General features: G+C 33.8%; 3 protein-coding genes across 3 annotated transcripts; 2 read left to right on the top strand and 1 right to left on the bottom strand.

Moving 5' to 3' along the window:
- The first annotated feature begins 1,103 nt into the window (after nt 1–1,103).
- Nucleotides 1,104–7,097, top strand: LOC101506788 (uncharacterized). The gene is made up of 7 exons (XM_012717481.3): nt 1,104–2,947; nt 4,703–4,793; nt 5,249–5,406; nt 5,483–5,534; nt 5,654–5,736; nt 5,817–5,910; nt 6,252–7,097. Exons 1-7 carry the CDS (start codon nt 1,430–1,432, stop codon nt 6,845–6,847), a joined length of 2,592 nt encoding a protein of 863 aa, XP_012572935.1. The 5' UTR covers nt 1,104–1,429; the 3' UTR covers nt 6,848–7,097.
- Nucleotides 7,098–10,678: 3,581 nt separating this feature from the next.
- On the top strand, nt 10,679–13,251 carry LOC101508167 (protochlorophyllide reductase, chloroplastic). The gene is made up of 5 exons (XM_004487627.4): nt 10,679–10,837; nt 10,974–11,072; nt 11,624–12,155; nt 12,498–12,856; nt 12,943–13,251. Exons 1-5 carry the CDS (start codon nt 10,784–10,786, stop codon nt 13,096–13,098), a joined length of 1,200 nt encoding a protein of 399 aa, XP_004487684.1. The 5' UTR covers nt 10,679–10,783; the 3' UTR covers nt 13,099–13,251.
- A 406-nt stretch (nt 13,252–13,657) lies between these two features.
- LOC101508492 (lanC-like protein GCR2) lies at nt 13,658–16,521 on the bottom strand. Its single transcript, XM_004487628.4, has 6 exons — nt 16,264–16,521; nt 15,897–16,075; nt 15,213–15,324; nt 14,985–15,101; nt 14,571–14,885; nt 13,658–14,257 (listed from the first exon to the last, which is right to left on the bottom strand). The coding sequence occupies exons 1-6, from the start codon at nt 16,450–16,452 to the stop codon at nt 13,919–13,921; spliced, it is 1,251 nt and encodes a 416-aa protein (XP_004487685.1). The 5' UTR covers nt 16,453–16,521; the 3' UTR covers nt 13,658–13,918.
- Nucleotides 16,522–18,669: the final 2,148 nt, after the last annotated feature.

The following is an 18,669-nucleotide window of genomic DNA, read 5'->3' as shown; positions in this document are numbered from 1 at the left end:
GGGCCACTTAATAGGTTTTGTTGGGCCATGGCCATTATGATAAAATAAATGTAATTTTTTTATTTTATAAAATCATTATTTGACAGGTATTTTTATATTTGATAAAAAATTACAATTTTTATTTTCTGTGTACTTTTTTTAATGAACATATTATTCCAAAAATGAAATATTCAACATAAAAAAGTAATATTTTTGTAATTATCAACAAAACAAAAAATAGTACTTTTTGACAAAAACTATTAAACGGACAAACTACAAGAAGAAGGAAAAAAATTAAAAATTCAAAACTTAAATATTTTCTTCAACTATTTTACCTATTTTAAAATTTTTAATATATTAATTTTTGAATTCAATTTATAAATATAGTAGGTTTTAAAAAAACTTATATACATGTATTAAATAATGATATTCTTATTTAATAATAATATATATAATTGTTGGTGGCTTTAAATCTAAGGTCAAAAGTTTTAATTTTTATTTCAATTTTATTTAGTGGTGGCTAGATCTGATGATTTGTCTCGGTTGAGATCACTTTTTGCTTTAGTTTTATTGTTTTCTGTTCAAGTTTAGGTGTGTGGTATTCTTGTAGGTGGTGTTGTTAATCACTTGCGAGCTTTTGTTGATTGTTTGATGTAACTATTTTTGAACTATTCTTGATATACTTTGTATATTGAATAATTCTTTTTAATATATTTACTCTGTTTTCTTAAAAAATCAGTTATAACCATCAAGTCTTAAAAAATATTTAATTTTAATTATAATTATTTTTAAAATTAAAATTATAAAATTTAATTTTACACAAAAGCATACGGATATTAACTAATTTTCGATACATTTTTATTTTTTTTTATATATATTTAGATGCATAGGTAAAATATATTTAGAGTGATTATATAATTAAATCCTTAAATTTGACGGTAATTAATATATTAAATTAAACACAGTGTTTTTTTTTTATATAAAAAAATACCGTAGTTTGTGTATCTTATGATCCTAAAAAATAAATTTTTGTTTAGCTTAACTGCACTAATATCTTTATTTTTTACGTCAGAAAGCAATATTACATATGGTGAGAATCTTAATATTTTTTAAATACTAAAAAAAAAAGGAAGGAAGGCTCTCCTTCTCTTTCTTGGTGTTTCTGTTTCTCTCTCTCCTCACACAGAAACATTGCTCCCTTGCCGAACCCCAACTTCTCAAAATCCCATACACAACACACAACACACCTTACTTCTTTCATTCATTCATTCCCAAATCAACCCTTCCTTCTCCCTCAAAAACACTCTCTCTCACTCTCAATTGGATCTGATCTAACTCACAATCCTTTCCACTTTAAAGCTTGATCTGATCCATTTAACACAATCAGGGAGAGGGGCATTTTCATTGAAATGGGAATGCCCAATCCCAATCTCAACAACTTCATTAAACCATGAACAAAGCCGTCGTGGCTTCAGACGAAGAACATCATCAACATCAACAAGAGTTCTTCTACGAATCCCACGACCGCTTACTCTCACTTTCTTCCTCTTGTTCTTGTTCCAACTCCAACTCCGACCAAGAAGAAGAAGAACAAGAAAACAATAACAATAATATTAATAATAATAATAACAATAATTCTACTTACAATTTTGCCCTTAACAGTTACGACATATGGATCTCCCAACCCTCCTCCGTATCCGAACGCCGAACCCGTCTTCTCCAAACCATAGGTCTTTCATCCGACCCTTCCCTCTCTCGTGGAAACCCTATCCCTCCTCACAATGCAATGTTCCGATCCAAATCTGACGGTTACAACAATAATTCTAACGATAACGGTAACGCCAACAACAACACTTCTTTTCTTTCTCTTAATTCCGTCACTGTAAATAACCCTCTTCCCGCTAATTCCGGCGGATCCCCCGGTAAACCTCCATCCGGGAAGAATTCTAGGAGAAGTCATTCCGGTGCCGATTTTTTGCCCGGAACTTCGGCTTCTGCTGCGGCGGATACGACGGAGGTGGCGGTTTCAGGCGAAGTTGAATGTGACGAGGTTGAAAAAGAGAAAGAGAAAGAGGAAGCTTGTACCATTAGAGATCTCGACAATGGAAAGGAGTTTGTTGTGAAGGAGGTTAGAGAAGATGGAATGTGGAATAAGGTGAAGGAGGTTGGTACTGGGAGACAGTTGACTATGGAGGAATTCGAGATGACGGTCGGCCATTCTCCGATTGTGCAGGAGCTTATGCGGCGGCAGAATAACGAGGATACCGGAGATGGAGTCGGTGGTTCTGGCGGCGGCGGTGGTGTTACTAATGGTAATGGTAATGGAAACTCTTCTAAGGGGAAGAAGAAAGGTGGGAGTTGGTTGAAGAGTATTAAGAATGTTGCTAGTTCAATGGCAGGTCATAAGGACCGGCGGAGTAGTGACGAGAGGGATACTTCGTCGGAGAAAGGTGGTAGGAGGTCGAGTTCGGCTACCGATGATAGTCAGGACGGTTCGTTTCACGGACCTGAGAGGGTTAGAGTGAGACAATATGGGAAATCATGTAAAGAGGTTACTGCATTGTTTAAGAGTCAAGAGATTCAAGCTCATAATGGTTCAATTTGGAGTATTAAGTTTAGTTTAGATGGGAAATATCTAGCTAGTGCTGGTGAGGATTGTGTGATTCATGTTTGGCAGGTTGTGGAATCTGAGAGGAAAGGGGAGTTGTTGCTTATGGAGAAACACGAAGATGTAAATGTTAATATGTTATTTCTTGTTAATGGGTCGCCGGAACCGGCTTTGGTGTCTCCTTTGGCAGATAATCTTCCCGAAAGGAAGAGAAAGGGTAGGTCGTCCGTTAGTAGAAAATCGTTGAGCTTGGACCAATTTGTTGTCCCTGAAACTGTGTTTGCACTTACTGAGAAACCCATTTGCTCCTTTCAAGGTCATTTAGATGATGTGCTTGATCTCTCGTGGTCTAAGTCTCAGGTTAGCTTCTGTTTTTTAGATATAGGTCTTATTGTTTTCGGTATTCCTGAGGCGTTTTCGATGAGTTGGTGTGTATTTGCAAAGTTTACTGTTCACTCTTTTATTGACATTGGCTGATCTTGTTAATGATCCATCTACACACATTAAAGTTGTTATTGTTGGTTTTCTATTATTAATTGATGAAGTGATAAAATTGGCTTTTACTAAACAGTTTTTTGAGTGCCTGAACAGCCATCAGGAGACAGATATTGGTTCCAACTTGCATTAGAATACATTTAACTGTTAAAAATGTCTTATGTGTTGTTTAATTATTATGTTGTTTGGGGGACGTGCCAAGACTATTTTCTTTAGTGTTTTGTGGTTATCACGTTGTGGAAGATGTATGTGTGCAGCGCACAAGATATGCACTGGACTACTGCTTGTTTTGGTGATTCTCCTTTGGGTTGCATTATTGTAGTCTTGAAAATATGTATTGTGGGAACAAGTAGAAATGTTCTGTCTGAGTGAAAAGATTTCTGGATCTTTTTCTTCTCTCCTAATCTATCAGATTCAAATTTGTTTATAAACTTTTGATTATAAACTAAAATGGTTTATTTTTCCTAGTGTTATTACATTGTGATTCTAGGCATTTCTTGGAAAGAAGGCGCATAAAACTGAACAAATTTAGGGAGGCAATTTACACACAATAGGGTAGCAGCGTGTTGAGAGATTTCCTTATATTTAATGTTTTCTTTGTAATGAATCACTGTTGGGGTATATCTAATTTTTACTGCATTTACTATAGTGAACTGTGATGCAGAGACAGTTTAGCTTGTCTATAGCCCATAAAGGATAGGAAGCTAAATTTACTGCTTAAACTACAGAAAGAATGTGTCTGGGTCAGTAGCTTACTTAGGATGGTTATTTGGGGGTGCTAATTAGATGGTATGTTGATGTCTTTATGACAGAAGAGTGAGTTTTTTTGTCAACTTATCATTATTCCTTATGCAAATTTTGTTCATTGTTTGCTAAACTTTAAAAATGGATAAATACAGTACAATGGAGCTAAATTCAAAGTTGTGTTTTTTTATGATAACTGAAATTATAAAAATGTGTTTTTAGTTAAACAGTTTCGAAGTCAGATCTGACCCAAAACAAATTCCAAACTTAGTTGGCTGTAATCCATCGTTTTACTCCTAAAAGGAAGTTTTATTTATCTCCCCAGCTGTCCTATTGTGTTAGAAATTTTAAAAATGACTTGTTTACATTTACCAAATTATGTTGTTTTATGAAACCATATTTAACTTAAAAGGTTTGGATCCTATTGAAAGGGGGACAAAAGACCTTCAAAAGTTTTGAACTGATACTTTTAGTTTGCCAAACTTCTCCCTACAGCATACATTGGAGGGGATGCTGACGTAAACTAAATGCATTATAACATCCTATTTGTGAGTTGAGACATACCTTATAGTTATGGTAACACTAGTGGGGGACTAAGATGAGCACCTTTGCTAGTAACTAAAATTTGAGGAATGAAGTATAATGATTGATATTATTGCTAGCTCAGACAGTTTATTTGAATTTTGGAAATATTCAATGGGGCAGGAGGTTTACTGGTTTATTTATTTAGATACCTTTTTGATTAATGTCTGTTGAATAGTCTTTTTTAACTTTAAATATTTTACATAAAGCAGTTCTTTGTATTCTTGAAATATGAATTAAGTACTAGTCTTTTTAGATCATCCTTGTAATGTTTTTATTCCACATTTTGCACAGCACCTGCTCTCATCTTCAATGGACAAAACAGTGCGGCTGTGGCATTTGTCTAGCAAATCTTGTTTAAAGATTTTTTCACACAGTGACTATGGTGAGTAAATGTAATTATTACATCATCTTCATCTTGCAGTACACTAATCTCTAGACTCCCTTAACCTGAGTTGAAGTCATATAGACCACTCTGATGCGTATATATATTGATTAAATGGCAGAGCGCTCATATATACCTTCACGTGTTTTTATCAAATTTCTTCTGCCTCTTCCCTACTAAAAATTGAATTAGATTTGAAGTTCATCATGTCCATATCCAATCTAATCCAATATACTGTTTTTTAGGATTGGGTAACCAAATTATGCACAAGGCACAGTTTTATCAAAATATTGATCTTCACTGCATATAGGACTAATTATACTTATACAGGAGTTCTTTAATATCCAATAGGGTGGTTGAATTTAGCAATCAAAGCAATTCAATACATTTACTCCCTCTTTTTTCTTTGCTAATTATATCTTTTCGTTTCAATTTGCTTTCTGTCTGGTGTACAGTAACTTGCATCCAGTTTAATCCTGTTGATGATAGATACTTCATTAGCGGATCGTTGGATGCTAAGGTTCGCATATGGAGCATTCCTGATCGGCAAGTTGTTGATTGGATTGATCTTCATGAGATGGTCACTGCTGCTTGTTATACACCTGATGGTCAGGTTGGTTCAAGGTTAATATGCATCTATTTCAGCATTCAGAAACTCAATATTTAACTCAGTTAAACTGTATGTGCAGGGTGCACTAGTTGGTTCATACAAGGGTAGCTGTCATTTATATAATACATCTGGTACTGTCAGATTCTTTATTATTTTATTTTTTCTTTTTATAGTTATGTCCATTCATCTATACTCTATTCTGACGGTTGTGGGGCCACTGATTATCATCCTGTTTTCATAATCCATTCAGAAAATAAGTTGCAACAGAAAAGTCAGATCAATCTGCAGAACAAGAAAAAGAAGTCGAATCACAAGAAAATTACTGGTTTCCAGGTAATTTAATGATTTTCTGGCTTACAACTGTAGCTAAGTTATGATGCATGATTGTCTTTGTAATTGAATTTTACAAACAGTTTGCCCCAGGAAGTTCATCTGAAGTACTTATCACATCTGCTGATTCTCGAATTCGGGTTGTCGATGGTGTTGATCTGGTTCATAAGTTTAAAGGTGCGTAATTCTGACTAACATCAAGTGAAATTTATTTAGAACATAATATAACAAGTGAATAGGCCATTTTGGTAAACTGCTTTTTTCTGCATGATAAATTGTGTTTAGTTATATGGTCAAAGCAAATATTTTATAACTGTTTTCATGTTTTCTCTGGAGCGATGGGGGATTCTCTACCTAGGCTTAAAGATTTATTGGAAATTTATTTCGACCATTGTATAAAAGCTGTGCTCTTGCATCAGTTGTATGCTTGCTACCTCTGCAAATTTGCACAAATGGAAACATGTCTTGAGCATATAATTATTTTCTTACTGATCAAATCGATCTCATGTTTTGTGCAGGCTTTCGAAATGCAAGTAGCCAGATTTCAGCCTCCCTCACAGCAAATGGCAAATATATTGTTGCAGCAAGTGAGGATTCCCATGTATACATCTGGAAAAATGAAGCCGATTGCAGGCCTAACAGGAGTAAAGGTGTCACCGTGACACAGTCCTATGAGCATTTTCACTGTAAAGATGTCTCAGTGGCCGCTCCCTGGCCTGGTATGGGTGATACATGGGACATGCGTGATACATTTTCTGGAGAACAACCGGAGCTTGATAACAACAACGACGAAATCACATCAGCCAATCATCCTCCTACACCTGTAGAGGAAAACTTTGGTAATGAGGGTTCACAGTCTGCTTCAGGTTACAATAGTCCACACCATGCAACCATTGCAAGTGCAACAAATAGTTACTTTTTCGATAGAATTTCTGCAACATGGCCAGAGGAAAAACTTCTTCTAGCTGCAAGAAACCAAAGCCCTCGTGTCAGTATGGATTTCTCAAATGGGGTAAGTCAAAAAATGTCAGCCTGGGGTATGGTGATTGTTACTGCTGGTCTTCGAGGTGAGATTAGAACTTTCCAAAATTTTGGATTACCACTGCGAATATAAGAAGCGATAGAATATGCGTGGCTATATGGCATGGCGGAGATTGAGTTGGATATCAGCTCATAAGGTAGTTGACATCACCTTCTCCTTTAGTTGGCAAAAACCTGTACAGAAAAGTGGGTGAGATTTGTAATATTAGCGGGGTTTCGTTTCATTTCATTCCTTGTTCTTGTGCTTATTGGATGAAGATAGGTTATCATTCCATTCATGCACTTTAGGAGGAAAATGGGGGGAAACATTGTCAAACAGCAAATGGCAAATATATTGTTGCAGCAAGTGAGGATTCCCATGTATACATCTGGAAAAATGAAGCCGATTGCAGGCCTAACAGGAGTAAAGGTGTCACCGTGACACAGTCCTATGAGCATTTTCACTGTAAAGATGTCTCAGTGGCCGCTCCCTGGCCTGGTATGGGTGATACATGGGACATGCGTGATACATTTTCTGGAGAACAACCGGAGCTTGATAACAACAACGACGAAATCACATCAGCCAATCATCCTCCTACACCTGTAGAGGAAAACTTTGGTAATGAGGGTTCACAGTCTGCTTCAGGTTACAATAGTCCACACCATGCAACCATTGCAAGTGCAACAAATAGTTACTTTTTCGATAGAATTTCTGCAACATGGCCAGAGGAAAAACTTCTTCTAGCTGCAAGAAACCAAAGCCCTCGTGTCAGTATGGATTTCTCAAATGGGGTAAGTCAAAAAATGTCAGCCTGGGGTATGGTGATTGTTACTGCTGGTCTTCGAGGTGAGATTAGAACTTTCCAAAATTTTGGATTACCACTGCGAATATAAGAAGCGATAGAATATGCGTGGCTATATGGCATGGCGGAGATTGAGTTGGATATCAGCTCATAAGGTAGTTGACATCACCTTCTCCTTTAGTTGGCAAAAACCTGTACAGAAAAGTGGGTGAGATTTGTAATATTAGCGGGGTTTCGTTTCATTTCATTCCTTGTTCTTGTGCTTATTGGATGAAGATAGGTTATCATTCCATTCATGCACTTTAGGAGGAAAATGGGGGGAAACATTGTAAAAAAAAAAAAAAAAAAACAAGTTAAAAAAAAGGGTACACCAGGAATTTAGAAACCGATGGATGTAATCGGGAAATGTAGAGTAACGCGAGTATGGGAAAAGCTTATTGAAATTAGAAATGATGATTCTTTTACACTTGTTGCCTTGAGTTTTGTTATTATGGAATTCAATATGTTGTTGTCCAGGTAAATCAGTATCCAATAAATAGCATACATAGATGCAAGTTTAAGCGTCACTAAAGCCATTGTTCAGACTAGAAAATTATCAATAACAGATAAAATAAATTTGCAAAGTTTCCTTTGTAGCAAAATTCAGGCTGAAGTGCATAGTTGCTTATGGGCTTCTTAGTTAAGTATTAGTGACACTTTGGCATAAGAAATTTTTTTTCACATCACTTTTAATATTCTTTTATTTAAATTTAAACTATTTTGATCTTATACCCCGTAAAATTAGTGCGATTTCACACAAAAAAAAAAAAAAATTGATTAGTCATATAATTAAGTGTAATAATGAAGTGTCAAAATTGTGTATAAATTTAGTGCGAGAATAGATGTTCTCTTTCATGATAGCTTTGTTACTATTTACAAGTGATGGTTGAACCATGGCTTTGCTAAACTTAATTTAGCTACATACTTCAGGCATGTTAGAGAGAGTGGTAACTGATGAGGATGATAATGCTATTTGACACGATGACTCACCATTTCAAAGCTTAAGAATTAAAGTGTTTAAAATTCACTAATTTGATCATAACAAGTTCATTAGTAGAAACAGTAAACGCATTATGGTAAGCAAAAAAAATTTAAATTACAATTCAATTCATAACATGAAGAACTTGGGTTGGGAATCTCATGAGGGATCTTTACTAGATAGAGTCTAATGAAAATTCTCACCATTCAATTAATTGTTAATAATTTCGACTACATGCAAATAGAGATTAATGAGTAGTTCAGACTCCACTGCATAAAATTTTCACCGGAGAAGATTTAATTTCGAAGAACTTGGATTCCAAAATATGGACATTGATGTGAAACCGTTGCTCCAAATAGCACAATTTTATAGACCAAATGAACAAATAGTGCCACATCAAATGCTTGTATATAACTTTAACTATGGTATAAGATTTTAGGTCTTCACTGTGTCGTCATATGATTAATCAATTAGTTAATTGTTATTTCTATTTTCTAGTTATTACACACTAAACATGACCATGATTAAACATGAAAGGTTCGACCAAAGTTTTAGGATACTAGGTTATAGGTTTGAGTACCTTTATACTCGTTTATATGTACATCATTGTATTACTAAGCTTACGCAAAAGAGAAAAATAATATGTGACAATAATTAACCCTTACAAGTTGTAATTATCCACTTCTCGTATATGATCAGCCAATTACTAATTAGTTAAAACTCTTATATTTATGTATCTTTTCTTTCTTATGCAATAAGAGCATGAATATGATCTATATTTTAATTAATTACGATGAACTTTGTTTATTTTTATTTGGTTTGTAATAATTTTTACTTTGCTTTAATTTGAAATTTTAACAGTTTTAATTTAGATTTAGGTAATGTTAGTAAGTGAAGATACTTTACTTCTTTACATTTAGTTTATGTTAGAAAAATTTAATATAAATCCAATATGAGTCTAGAGATTGGTGTCACAAGGGCCCATTCAAGTTAAAAGTAGTCTTACTATACTAGAATTTTTCTATAACGAGAATTGTGAGAGTGACATAGGTATCCTGTTTGAGTTCTTGGATTAGAACTTACTTTAATTTTATCTATACTTTCTTACCATTGTGATCATTCTTCATTGGCTTATTAACCTTTTAGGTTGTGGCGCATTTCTTTTTCATCTTCTTATCATAGTCCATCTTTTGTTCTTTTTCCCTTCATTTGTTATTTTATTCGAAGAAACCACTTGGTAGATCCTTCACCTCTCATAGAATCAACTCAAATCCACATCAAAATAGCACTACTATTGCTGAACTAAACTTCTAAAGAGGTGGGTGTGTCAACAAAAACAGGAGGTGCTAATAATTTCCTCCTACAACAAATGAATTATAGTGTAATAGTAGGCCCAATAGACAGTGACTTAGGACAACATAGTGAAGCCCTTTATAACATCTGCAACTTGAGAAAATTTTACCGTTTTGACCCCAAAAAAGTACTGCATATCCCAATAATTATACGTCTATTCCCACAAATCCAAAAAAAAAAAAATTCCAGATTTGCCCCTTTTAAATTTTTTTTAAATGTGTTCTAAATTTTTTTAATTAAATTTGTTAATTATTAAAAAAAAATTAATGTTGCGGAAAACATTTCTTGGTAATTTTGTTTGTTTTTTTAGAAAAATGATAAAATGAGCAGTTTGATGATTATGTAGGGTAGGGGTATAATTGTTGAGTTACTAGTTAATTTTTTGCAACCTGAAGCTAAAAAAGGAGTATTCCAAACTTTCTAGTATCTTCTATCAAAAGAAATTAACAATTTCCCATGCCCCAATCCAAGAAACTGCCAAACAAAATCCTAGAATTCACCTTCTTTTCTATCCAAAAAATTATCTTCACTTCTCCATTTCCTTTCAGCAGTTATATTATTATTATCACAAATCCTATAGGCCATAGCTACTAATAATGGGGTGTATGACACATAATGTCTCCTATTGGCAATATTAAAAATTAGAAATATCTTTTCTTTATGAAATCTAAAAATCAAAACCTCATTGGTTGGTTTTAAAGTACGTGGCAGGTGCACATACTGCTAATTATCTTATCCTCTTATATATTTCACTTTATATATTCATTTTCAAATATACTCATTTCATATAACACCACTATATTAATTAACATTCATTCATTTTCAAATACTAAGTTCATTCATATCTTATTTTGCAATGGCTCTTCAAGCTGCTTCTTTGCTTCCTGCTTCTTTCTCCATTCCTAAAGAGGTTTCTTTTAATTCTTCTTATTGTTGTTATTATTGTATGCTTTTATTTATTTTATTTTTTTTATTATTGTATACTTTTCAAAGTTGATAATTGAGATTATGTTTTGAAAAAAAAAATGTATTGTGTGTGTTTGTAGGGTAAGGGTGGTGTTTCTCTTAAGGATTCCACCCTTTTTGGTCTTTCATTGTCTGAATCTTTGAAAGGTGATTTCAGCTCTTCTGCATTGAGGTGCAAGGTAATTAATTGGCTTTATTCTTCTTCTCAATTACCCTTTTAATTGTTTCAACTTATCTATGAGTATATTGAAATATTTCACTTTATTTATTAGGAGATTGTGTGTGCAATTTCACAAACAAATAAGGATTGTAAGTGTTTGTTTAAAAAGTTGAAGAATGTGAGTGTTGTGTAAGTTTAGTTTAGGAAATGAGTGCAATACCACAAAATATTAGTGCATGGTTTAAGAAATGAGTGCACTTGTTGAAAATGGGAGTTAATTTTGAGAGTTGTGAGTTTTTTTAACACTATGGTTCTCGGGAGAAAGGGGTCAGGTAATCTAGTATTCGGCCGAGAGGTAAATAAAGTCTAACAAAAGATTGTTTCAGTTGGGTTTCAAATTCGGTACTCCCGATGATTTCGCCTTTCACTGAAGCTCATTAACCACTTGAGTCTAACCAGTTGGTTTGAAATTTGTGAATTTAACAACAAAATACAATGTAGTATGTATGTTATATTATACCCTTTACTTTTTGGGGCCTTGTCTAATTTTGTTTTCCTCTTTTCTATCAGAGGGAATTGCGACAAAAGGTCGGTGCTGTGAGGGCAGAGACAGCAGCTACAGCAACTCCAGCAGTTAACAAATCTTCACAAGATGGCAAGAAAACACTGAGGAAAGGCAATGTTGTGATCACTGGTGCTTCTTCTGGATTAGGCCTTGCCACTGCTAAGGCTTTGGCTGAGACAGGAAAATGGCATGTAATTATGGCTTGCAGGGATTTCCTCAAAGCTGCAAGAGCAGCAAAATCTGCTGGAATGGCTAAGGAAAATTATACTATCATGCACTTAGACCTTTCCTCTCTTGACAGTGTTCACCAATTTGTTGATAACTTCAGGCGATCCGGAATGCCACTCGATGTGCTTGTTAACAATGCTGCTGTTTACTTGCCAACTGCTAAGGAACCTAGATTCACTGCTGAAGGCTTTGAACTTAGTGTTGGGACAAATCATTTGGGACATTTTCTTCTCTCGCGCCTTTTGCTTGAGGACTTGCAGAAATCTGATTACCCTTCAAAGCGCTTGATCATTGTTGGCTCAATCACAGGTATAGTTCATTACTAGTATGTCCATTAGGGTTTTAAAACATGGTTTGTGACTTCTATCTGGTCACAAAATCAAGGTTTTTGATGTATCTGCAACCACAATGTAACTGTGATTGAGGTCACATTTGACTGTGATTCTTTGTATTGTCGAAGGTTATCTAGTTGATTATGTCCATTAGGGTTTAGAAAAAAAATTGGGACTACTATCTGGTCAAAACAACAAGGTTTTTGATGTATCTGCAACCACAATGTAACTGCCATTGAGGTCGCATTTCACCAAGATTACCTGTAATATCAAGGATTATCTAGTTGCATTTTGTACTGATTGTGTATGAATTAAACAGGTAACACAAACACATTGGCCGGAAATGTACCTCCGAAGGCTAACCTTGGTGACTTGAGGGGACTTGCCGGTGGCTTGAATGGGCTAAACAGTTCATCCATGATAGACGGTGGAGATTTCGATGGTGCAAAGGCGTACAAGGACAGCAAAGTGTGTAATATGCTGACAATGCAAGAGTTCCACAGAAGATACCATGAGGAAACTGGAATCACATTTGCTTCCCTCTATCCTGGTTGCATTGCAACAACAGGCTTGTTTAGGGAACACATTCCCTTGTTCAGAACGCTATTCCCTCCATTCCAAAAGTACATAACCAAAGGCTATGTCTCAGAAGAAGAATCAGGAAAGAGACTTGCTCAGGTAATAATAGCAATAACACTCAAGAAATGTGATTGAATCATTGAAGTATCTTCATTTTTGTTCATGTATGGTTGTTTTGAATGTAGGTTGTAAGTGATCCAAGCCTAACAAAATCTGGTGTTTACTGGAGCTGGAACAAAGCTTCTGCTTCATTTGAAAACCAGCTATCCCAAGAGGCCAGTGATGTCGAGAAGGCTCGCAAGGTGTGGGAGGTTAGTGAGAAGCTTGTTGGTTTGGCCTAAAGTCAGAGCATCCAACATTATGCAGAGGCATTGTCATGTTGAGTGCATTAATTGTTGTTTTGTTAGATAGGAGCTTTTTTTCCCTTTATGTAGGAGTCATGGATCAATAAAATCATTCAACCATGTGGCAAAGTGCTTATAAAGTTTCTGAAATATCTGTGCATAGTGACTACAAATTGGCTAACTAACATGGGTCAGCATCTGAAAATTCTCCAATTTTATTCAAGTTTTGCGTTGATACTCCAGCATAACTGAGTGTTTGGAACCACACCCAGAAATCTATCGACACACCTCCAACAGAAAGCGATCGCAGTAAAGATGCCTCGAAACACGAGACTACCATGCAAACAAACACTAGTTAAAGATTTTGCTTAGGTAACTGTACCGGCCTAACACAGAAAAAACCAGAGGTGAAGGCCTATGAGAGTTTATTCCTTTGAAAAGTGACTTTTATTATTTGAATGCAAATATTACCAAAACTGAGTGCAAAAGCCAGGATGAGTTTTCTGTATAAAATTATATATTTCACTCTTATTTTTAAGCATTTAAGAAACTAATCTATAACAAAAACAAAGGTAGTATACATTGAATCCGAATTAGCTGCAGACGCATAAACACACAGTCACTACAGTCGCCCAAACACCACAGTTTACTCCTTAAACGTATCATATTACACTAAAAAACCACACTTCCACAGTTGCAGGTTTTTCTTCATATTTACGAAATTTAATACATCTCCCTGGCAATCCTAAATATGTTGGTTTCAGGGACGAGAATATACATCCATAATATACATATGTTGCTTCATATATGAAGGGACTCAGAGCTCATAGCCAGGAAACCTTGCCACTTGTGGATCAACCATGTCTAGAAAGGTATTTGCCATTCCTCCAAGACCTTCAAATAAGGAATAAGGGCGATCTCCACCGTGCATCTTTCCTTTGACTATCAATTTTTGTGCTCTGTCAAGTAGAAAGCAAGAAAATCCTTTAGCCCTGTATAAGTACTCCTTATTTCCTGTCAATCTGTACAGAGAAAGAAAGACATAGGTGTTCCCACTGACACCGTGGCAAAGTCCAACTCGCTTAAGAAGACCTCTGTTCCATACTACTTCTCCAGCATCTACAGCTGCTTGCAAAAATTCCTTATCCTCAAAAGCCTAATAACGGTAAAGAAATTAGTAACGAGATCAGGTCTTTGAAAACGTGGATCAAGAAGTATTGCATAAATTCAGTAAAGTAAAGAAAAAGAAAATTATATTGCAGTACTTCAGAAAATGAATTGTCTAGATCACTTTTCAGTTCATGTACACCATACAGTAAACATTGCAAAATCCATTACAATCAGATTCACTCAAATTATCAATTTATCGTTTCCTTTACATCATATAAACTCCGCATGCAGTTTGTATTTCAATGTGGTAACTAAGGCAAAGATTGCTTCATTGTCAAAAAAATAACGGAAAAGATTACCTCGACTGCTTTCACAAGCGTAAGAGTTACTCCAGGAGCACCATGACACCAGTGCACAAGACGGTCAGATTCACTTCCTTCACTGGAGGGATAATTGCCACTCGAGAAACGATTCTTAATCATGTAACGTAGTGTACCCTTGACATCTTCCACCTCATCTGGCTTGAGTTCCATGCCCATCAAAACATTCATAATGCCTGCAAGTCCATGAGCAGCACCCCAGTACTTCTTCCCATGCCATTCATACATCAAAGGACATCTTCCCTTGTGAGCCAATTTTCTACCGGCTGTTATAACTTCTTCCACAATCGGTCTCTATCAAAGTTAAATCAAAAGCCGATTTTCATGAAAAGTCAACATTAATTTGATATATAAATTGCAATAGCATTCCACGATGAAGCACATAAATGTTACCATGTCAGCAGTAGGTATTGTGTCTTTACCAATATGCTTGTTTAAGAATGAACAAGCCCATAAGTAACCTGCCTTTCCATACAATACCTCGTAGGGCAAATCATGAGGTAGCTCAATCTGTTCACAAAGCAAAAGCACCAGTAGGAAAAAGAAATTAAACAACCAAAGTTGATGTGTATATTGGATTCTCATATAGATATTGACTCGGAAATAAATACAACAAAATACCTCTTTGAATTGTCTAAGGTAATAGTCAAGTAGTCTCCCATCACCGGCGTGCTTAGCTATGACAGCACCAAGAGCACACACACCGGCACGCCCACAGATGAACGTCACACGGCTGCAATTTAATACAATAGCAAACAAAACTAAAATCACTTTATTTCCCCTTCTCCCATATCGGGCTGAAACTGTAATTGTTTAATTTTATGAAATTTCAAAGCATAAGTTTAAAACTGTAGTTCAAGTCATTCCCTAATTTAATCCTAAGGAAAAACAAGAGTGGAAATTTCTCAAGTTACATAATTGGTTACAAAATATTTTAATTAATAAATAAGCTAATACACAAAAATATTGTCTAAGTAGTGGCTATAGTGGCGCTATAGCATAGCGAAATTTTAACAAATTGTGATTGTTCTATGATATGCAATTTAATACAAAGTATTGTCTAATAGAAACTATAACAGTGCTATAACATGATGGCGTAGTAGAATTTGATCATACGGCTATTTTCTACGATCCACAATTGACAATGCTGATACACAAGCAACTCTCTGCCATTATGCTTCAAAATCCAACTATTGATAGCAAGCTATCCTTAACAATTAAAATCCTCAAACTAAGCATTTTAAAACTAAGCTTCACAAATCACAATGCTAATTTAAGTCTTCTCTAACGCATGAAAGAGAGTACCTTGAATTTTTTGAAGCAGAATCACAAGCCTTAACAATCTTGGAGCACAAGTTAAGATCATCCACATTCTTGGTTACTTGGTAAGCCTTGAAAAGCAGGTAAGCTGTTCCAAGAGCCCCCGTGTAGAGAGTATAGTCCTTCACACGGTTCCCACTCGAACCCCATGTCTCACTCACCACCTAAAGAAAAAGAAGAATTAGAAAACATAGCACAAACACTTTGTGAGCAAAAACACACCGACCCATTATGGCAACAACATGAAAGTTACTAACTTGAACCTACCCAACATTTAAAATAAAAATAAAAGAAGGTAAATTTAAAGAAACCCAATAATCTATAGAGAAAAATGAAGGAATTTTTGGAGTACCGATTGTTTAAAGTGAAGTGCTGCTTGTTGGAGGTTTGTGGAGAGTGTTTGGTAAGGTAGAGAAAGGAGTGAGGTGAGAGAGTGTGGTTGGGAATGAGTTGCTTCTTTTTCTTCTTCTTCTTCTTCTTCATCAAGTGTGGTCTCTGCAACGAATGGTGGCAAGTCGTTCGGAAAGAAGCGATCAGCCATCTTACCGGTGTCTGAACATTTCACAAAAAACCATCGATTGTGTCACAAATTGTTTCACTCATCCGATTGATTAGGATTTAAAAAAAAAAAAAATTGATTTTAATACTCAATTAGAATTAAGATATTTTTAAAAATAAAATTTTTAATATTTATTTTTTTTTAAAAAAATTACATATATAGTTTAAAATGAAAAATTAGTTTGAATAGTTTATTTTAAAATATCATTTTAAATATTTTATCTATTTGCTATAATTTTATTTAGATAATAAAATTTTAAAAAATGATTCAAATGAAAAGTTATTTTGATAATTTTTTCATAAAAATCATCTTTTAAAACTATGATCAAGTTACAACCTATGTATACATTAAGATATGGACACAATAAATCTATTTCACATATATGAATATGAGATATCAAGTAACAACATAGATATATATTATGATGAATGTATATTAGGTTGTCCGCTATGAGAATACTACATAGTGCGTTATGTAAGTGTCATAAGTTATTATCATAGTGATAATGATGTATGTCACCCTGATACCTAAAACCACTATGATCTCTAGATGAAGAGTTGATTGTTTTATTGTCATCAAACGTTGTCTGCAACAAGCTGATTATAAAGTCGGTTAACTAGGCATTCAATGAATCATGTTTAGGGACATAAGCCAGGGCAGTCCAACACATGCGAAGGCCTAAAACGAATTTTAATATGAGACATAAAACGAATTTTTTAAATTTTAACTTGACATTACTAAATTAATATAATTGATGTCATGTAATATTTATTTTTCAATTGATTTAATATTGTTGAGACAATATTAAATTTAGAAAAGAATTATATGTTTTAATTTCAAAAATATTAAAATCTGAGGCATTTTTATTAAATAATTTTTTTAAAGCATTTTGATTAAGTAAAAATTTTGTTTTTCATGGAAACATATAGCAGTTGCTTTAGTGGCTCAGCCCTGGATATAGGTGACCTAGATGGGATTTGCCCCTCCCACATAACTAGAGTAATATCTATATGCCACTTAATAGAGTATGACTATTAAACACGTGACCATGTTGAGATAAGTCAATATGGGATATTGACTATTGTAAAGTATACTTTGGTATCAAGAAATGAGACACCAAACTATACAAGGGTGACATATTATCATTATCATAGAAATGTTACGTCGAATCACATGACATTCTCGTCACTTGATTAGTAGTGATGCATTGCTAGATAATGTTCGTTTTTTATAATATTAAATAGATGATATAATATTATTATCAATATTTCGGAAACGTATAGTGTCACACACACAAGAATAGATTAATGAGGGGTTTAAAGCGTAAATAAGTCTTTATATATATTTAAAACAGACTCCCGATGCCACATCATCATATTTTGCCACGTCATCGTATTTTGCCACTTCAACATATTTCATCCACATCAGTCAAAAAGCTGATGTGTACCTCATGAGAGTAACCCTCCTCTTTCAACAACTTCTCATCTTCCTTCCACAATTTCTTTAATACCTCCAAAATCTATTTGATAATATTATTTTATAATAAATTTATAAATTATAAAATTATTTTACAATTATTTATAATAAATTTATAAATTATTTTACAATTTGATAATAATTTATAATTTATATTATTATCGAATTATTTTATAAGTTAATTTATAATAAATTTATAAATTATTTTATAGTATTATTAGTCATTTACCAGTTGTAATTACTTATAAAACTTATAAAATTATAAAATTATTTTACAATTATTTATAATAACTTTATAATTTATAAATTATTTTACAATTTGATAATAATTTATAATTTATATTATTATCAAATGATTTTATAATAAATTTATAAATTATTTTATAATTTATATTATTAATCATTAAATTCAATGAAAAAACAACATAATAACTCATAAATATCGACATAAATACTATTTATTTAATCCTCCTTACAATTATTATTAGTCATTTAACAATGGTAATAGTTTATATTATTAGTATTAAGTTCAATTGAAAAAAACCACTTAATCACTCATAATCGACATAAATACTATTTATGAGGTTTTATACGTTTATACGTTAAAAATTCAATTACTCATTAATGTCAATTCATTTAAAATTACTTTCAATTTATGTCAATCCATTTTTTTTAGTAACATTTTATAAAATAAAAATATATATTCTATTTGACATAAAAGAC

This window comes from Cicer arietinum, chromosome 1, assembly GCF_000331145.2.
Source record: "Cicer arietinum cultivar CDC Frontier isolate Library 1 chromosome 1, Cicar.CDCFrontier_v2.0, whole genome shotgun sequence".
NCBI lineage: Eukaryota > Viridiplantae > Streptophyta > Magnoliopsida > Fabales > Fabaceae > Cicer > Cicer arietinum.
This window is presented reverse-complemented; position numbering and strand designations above follow the sequence as displayed.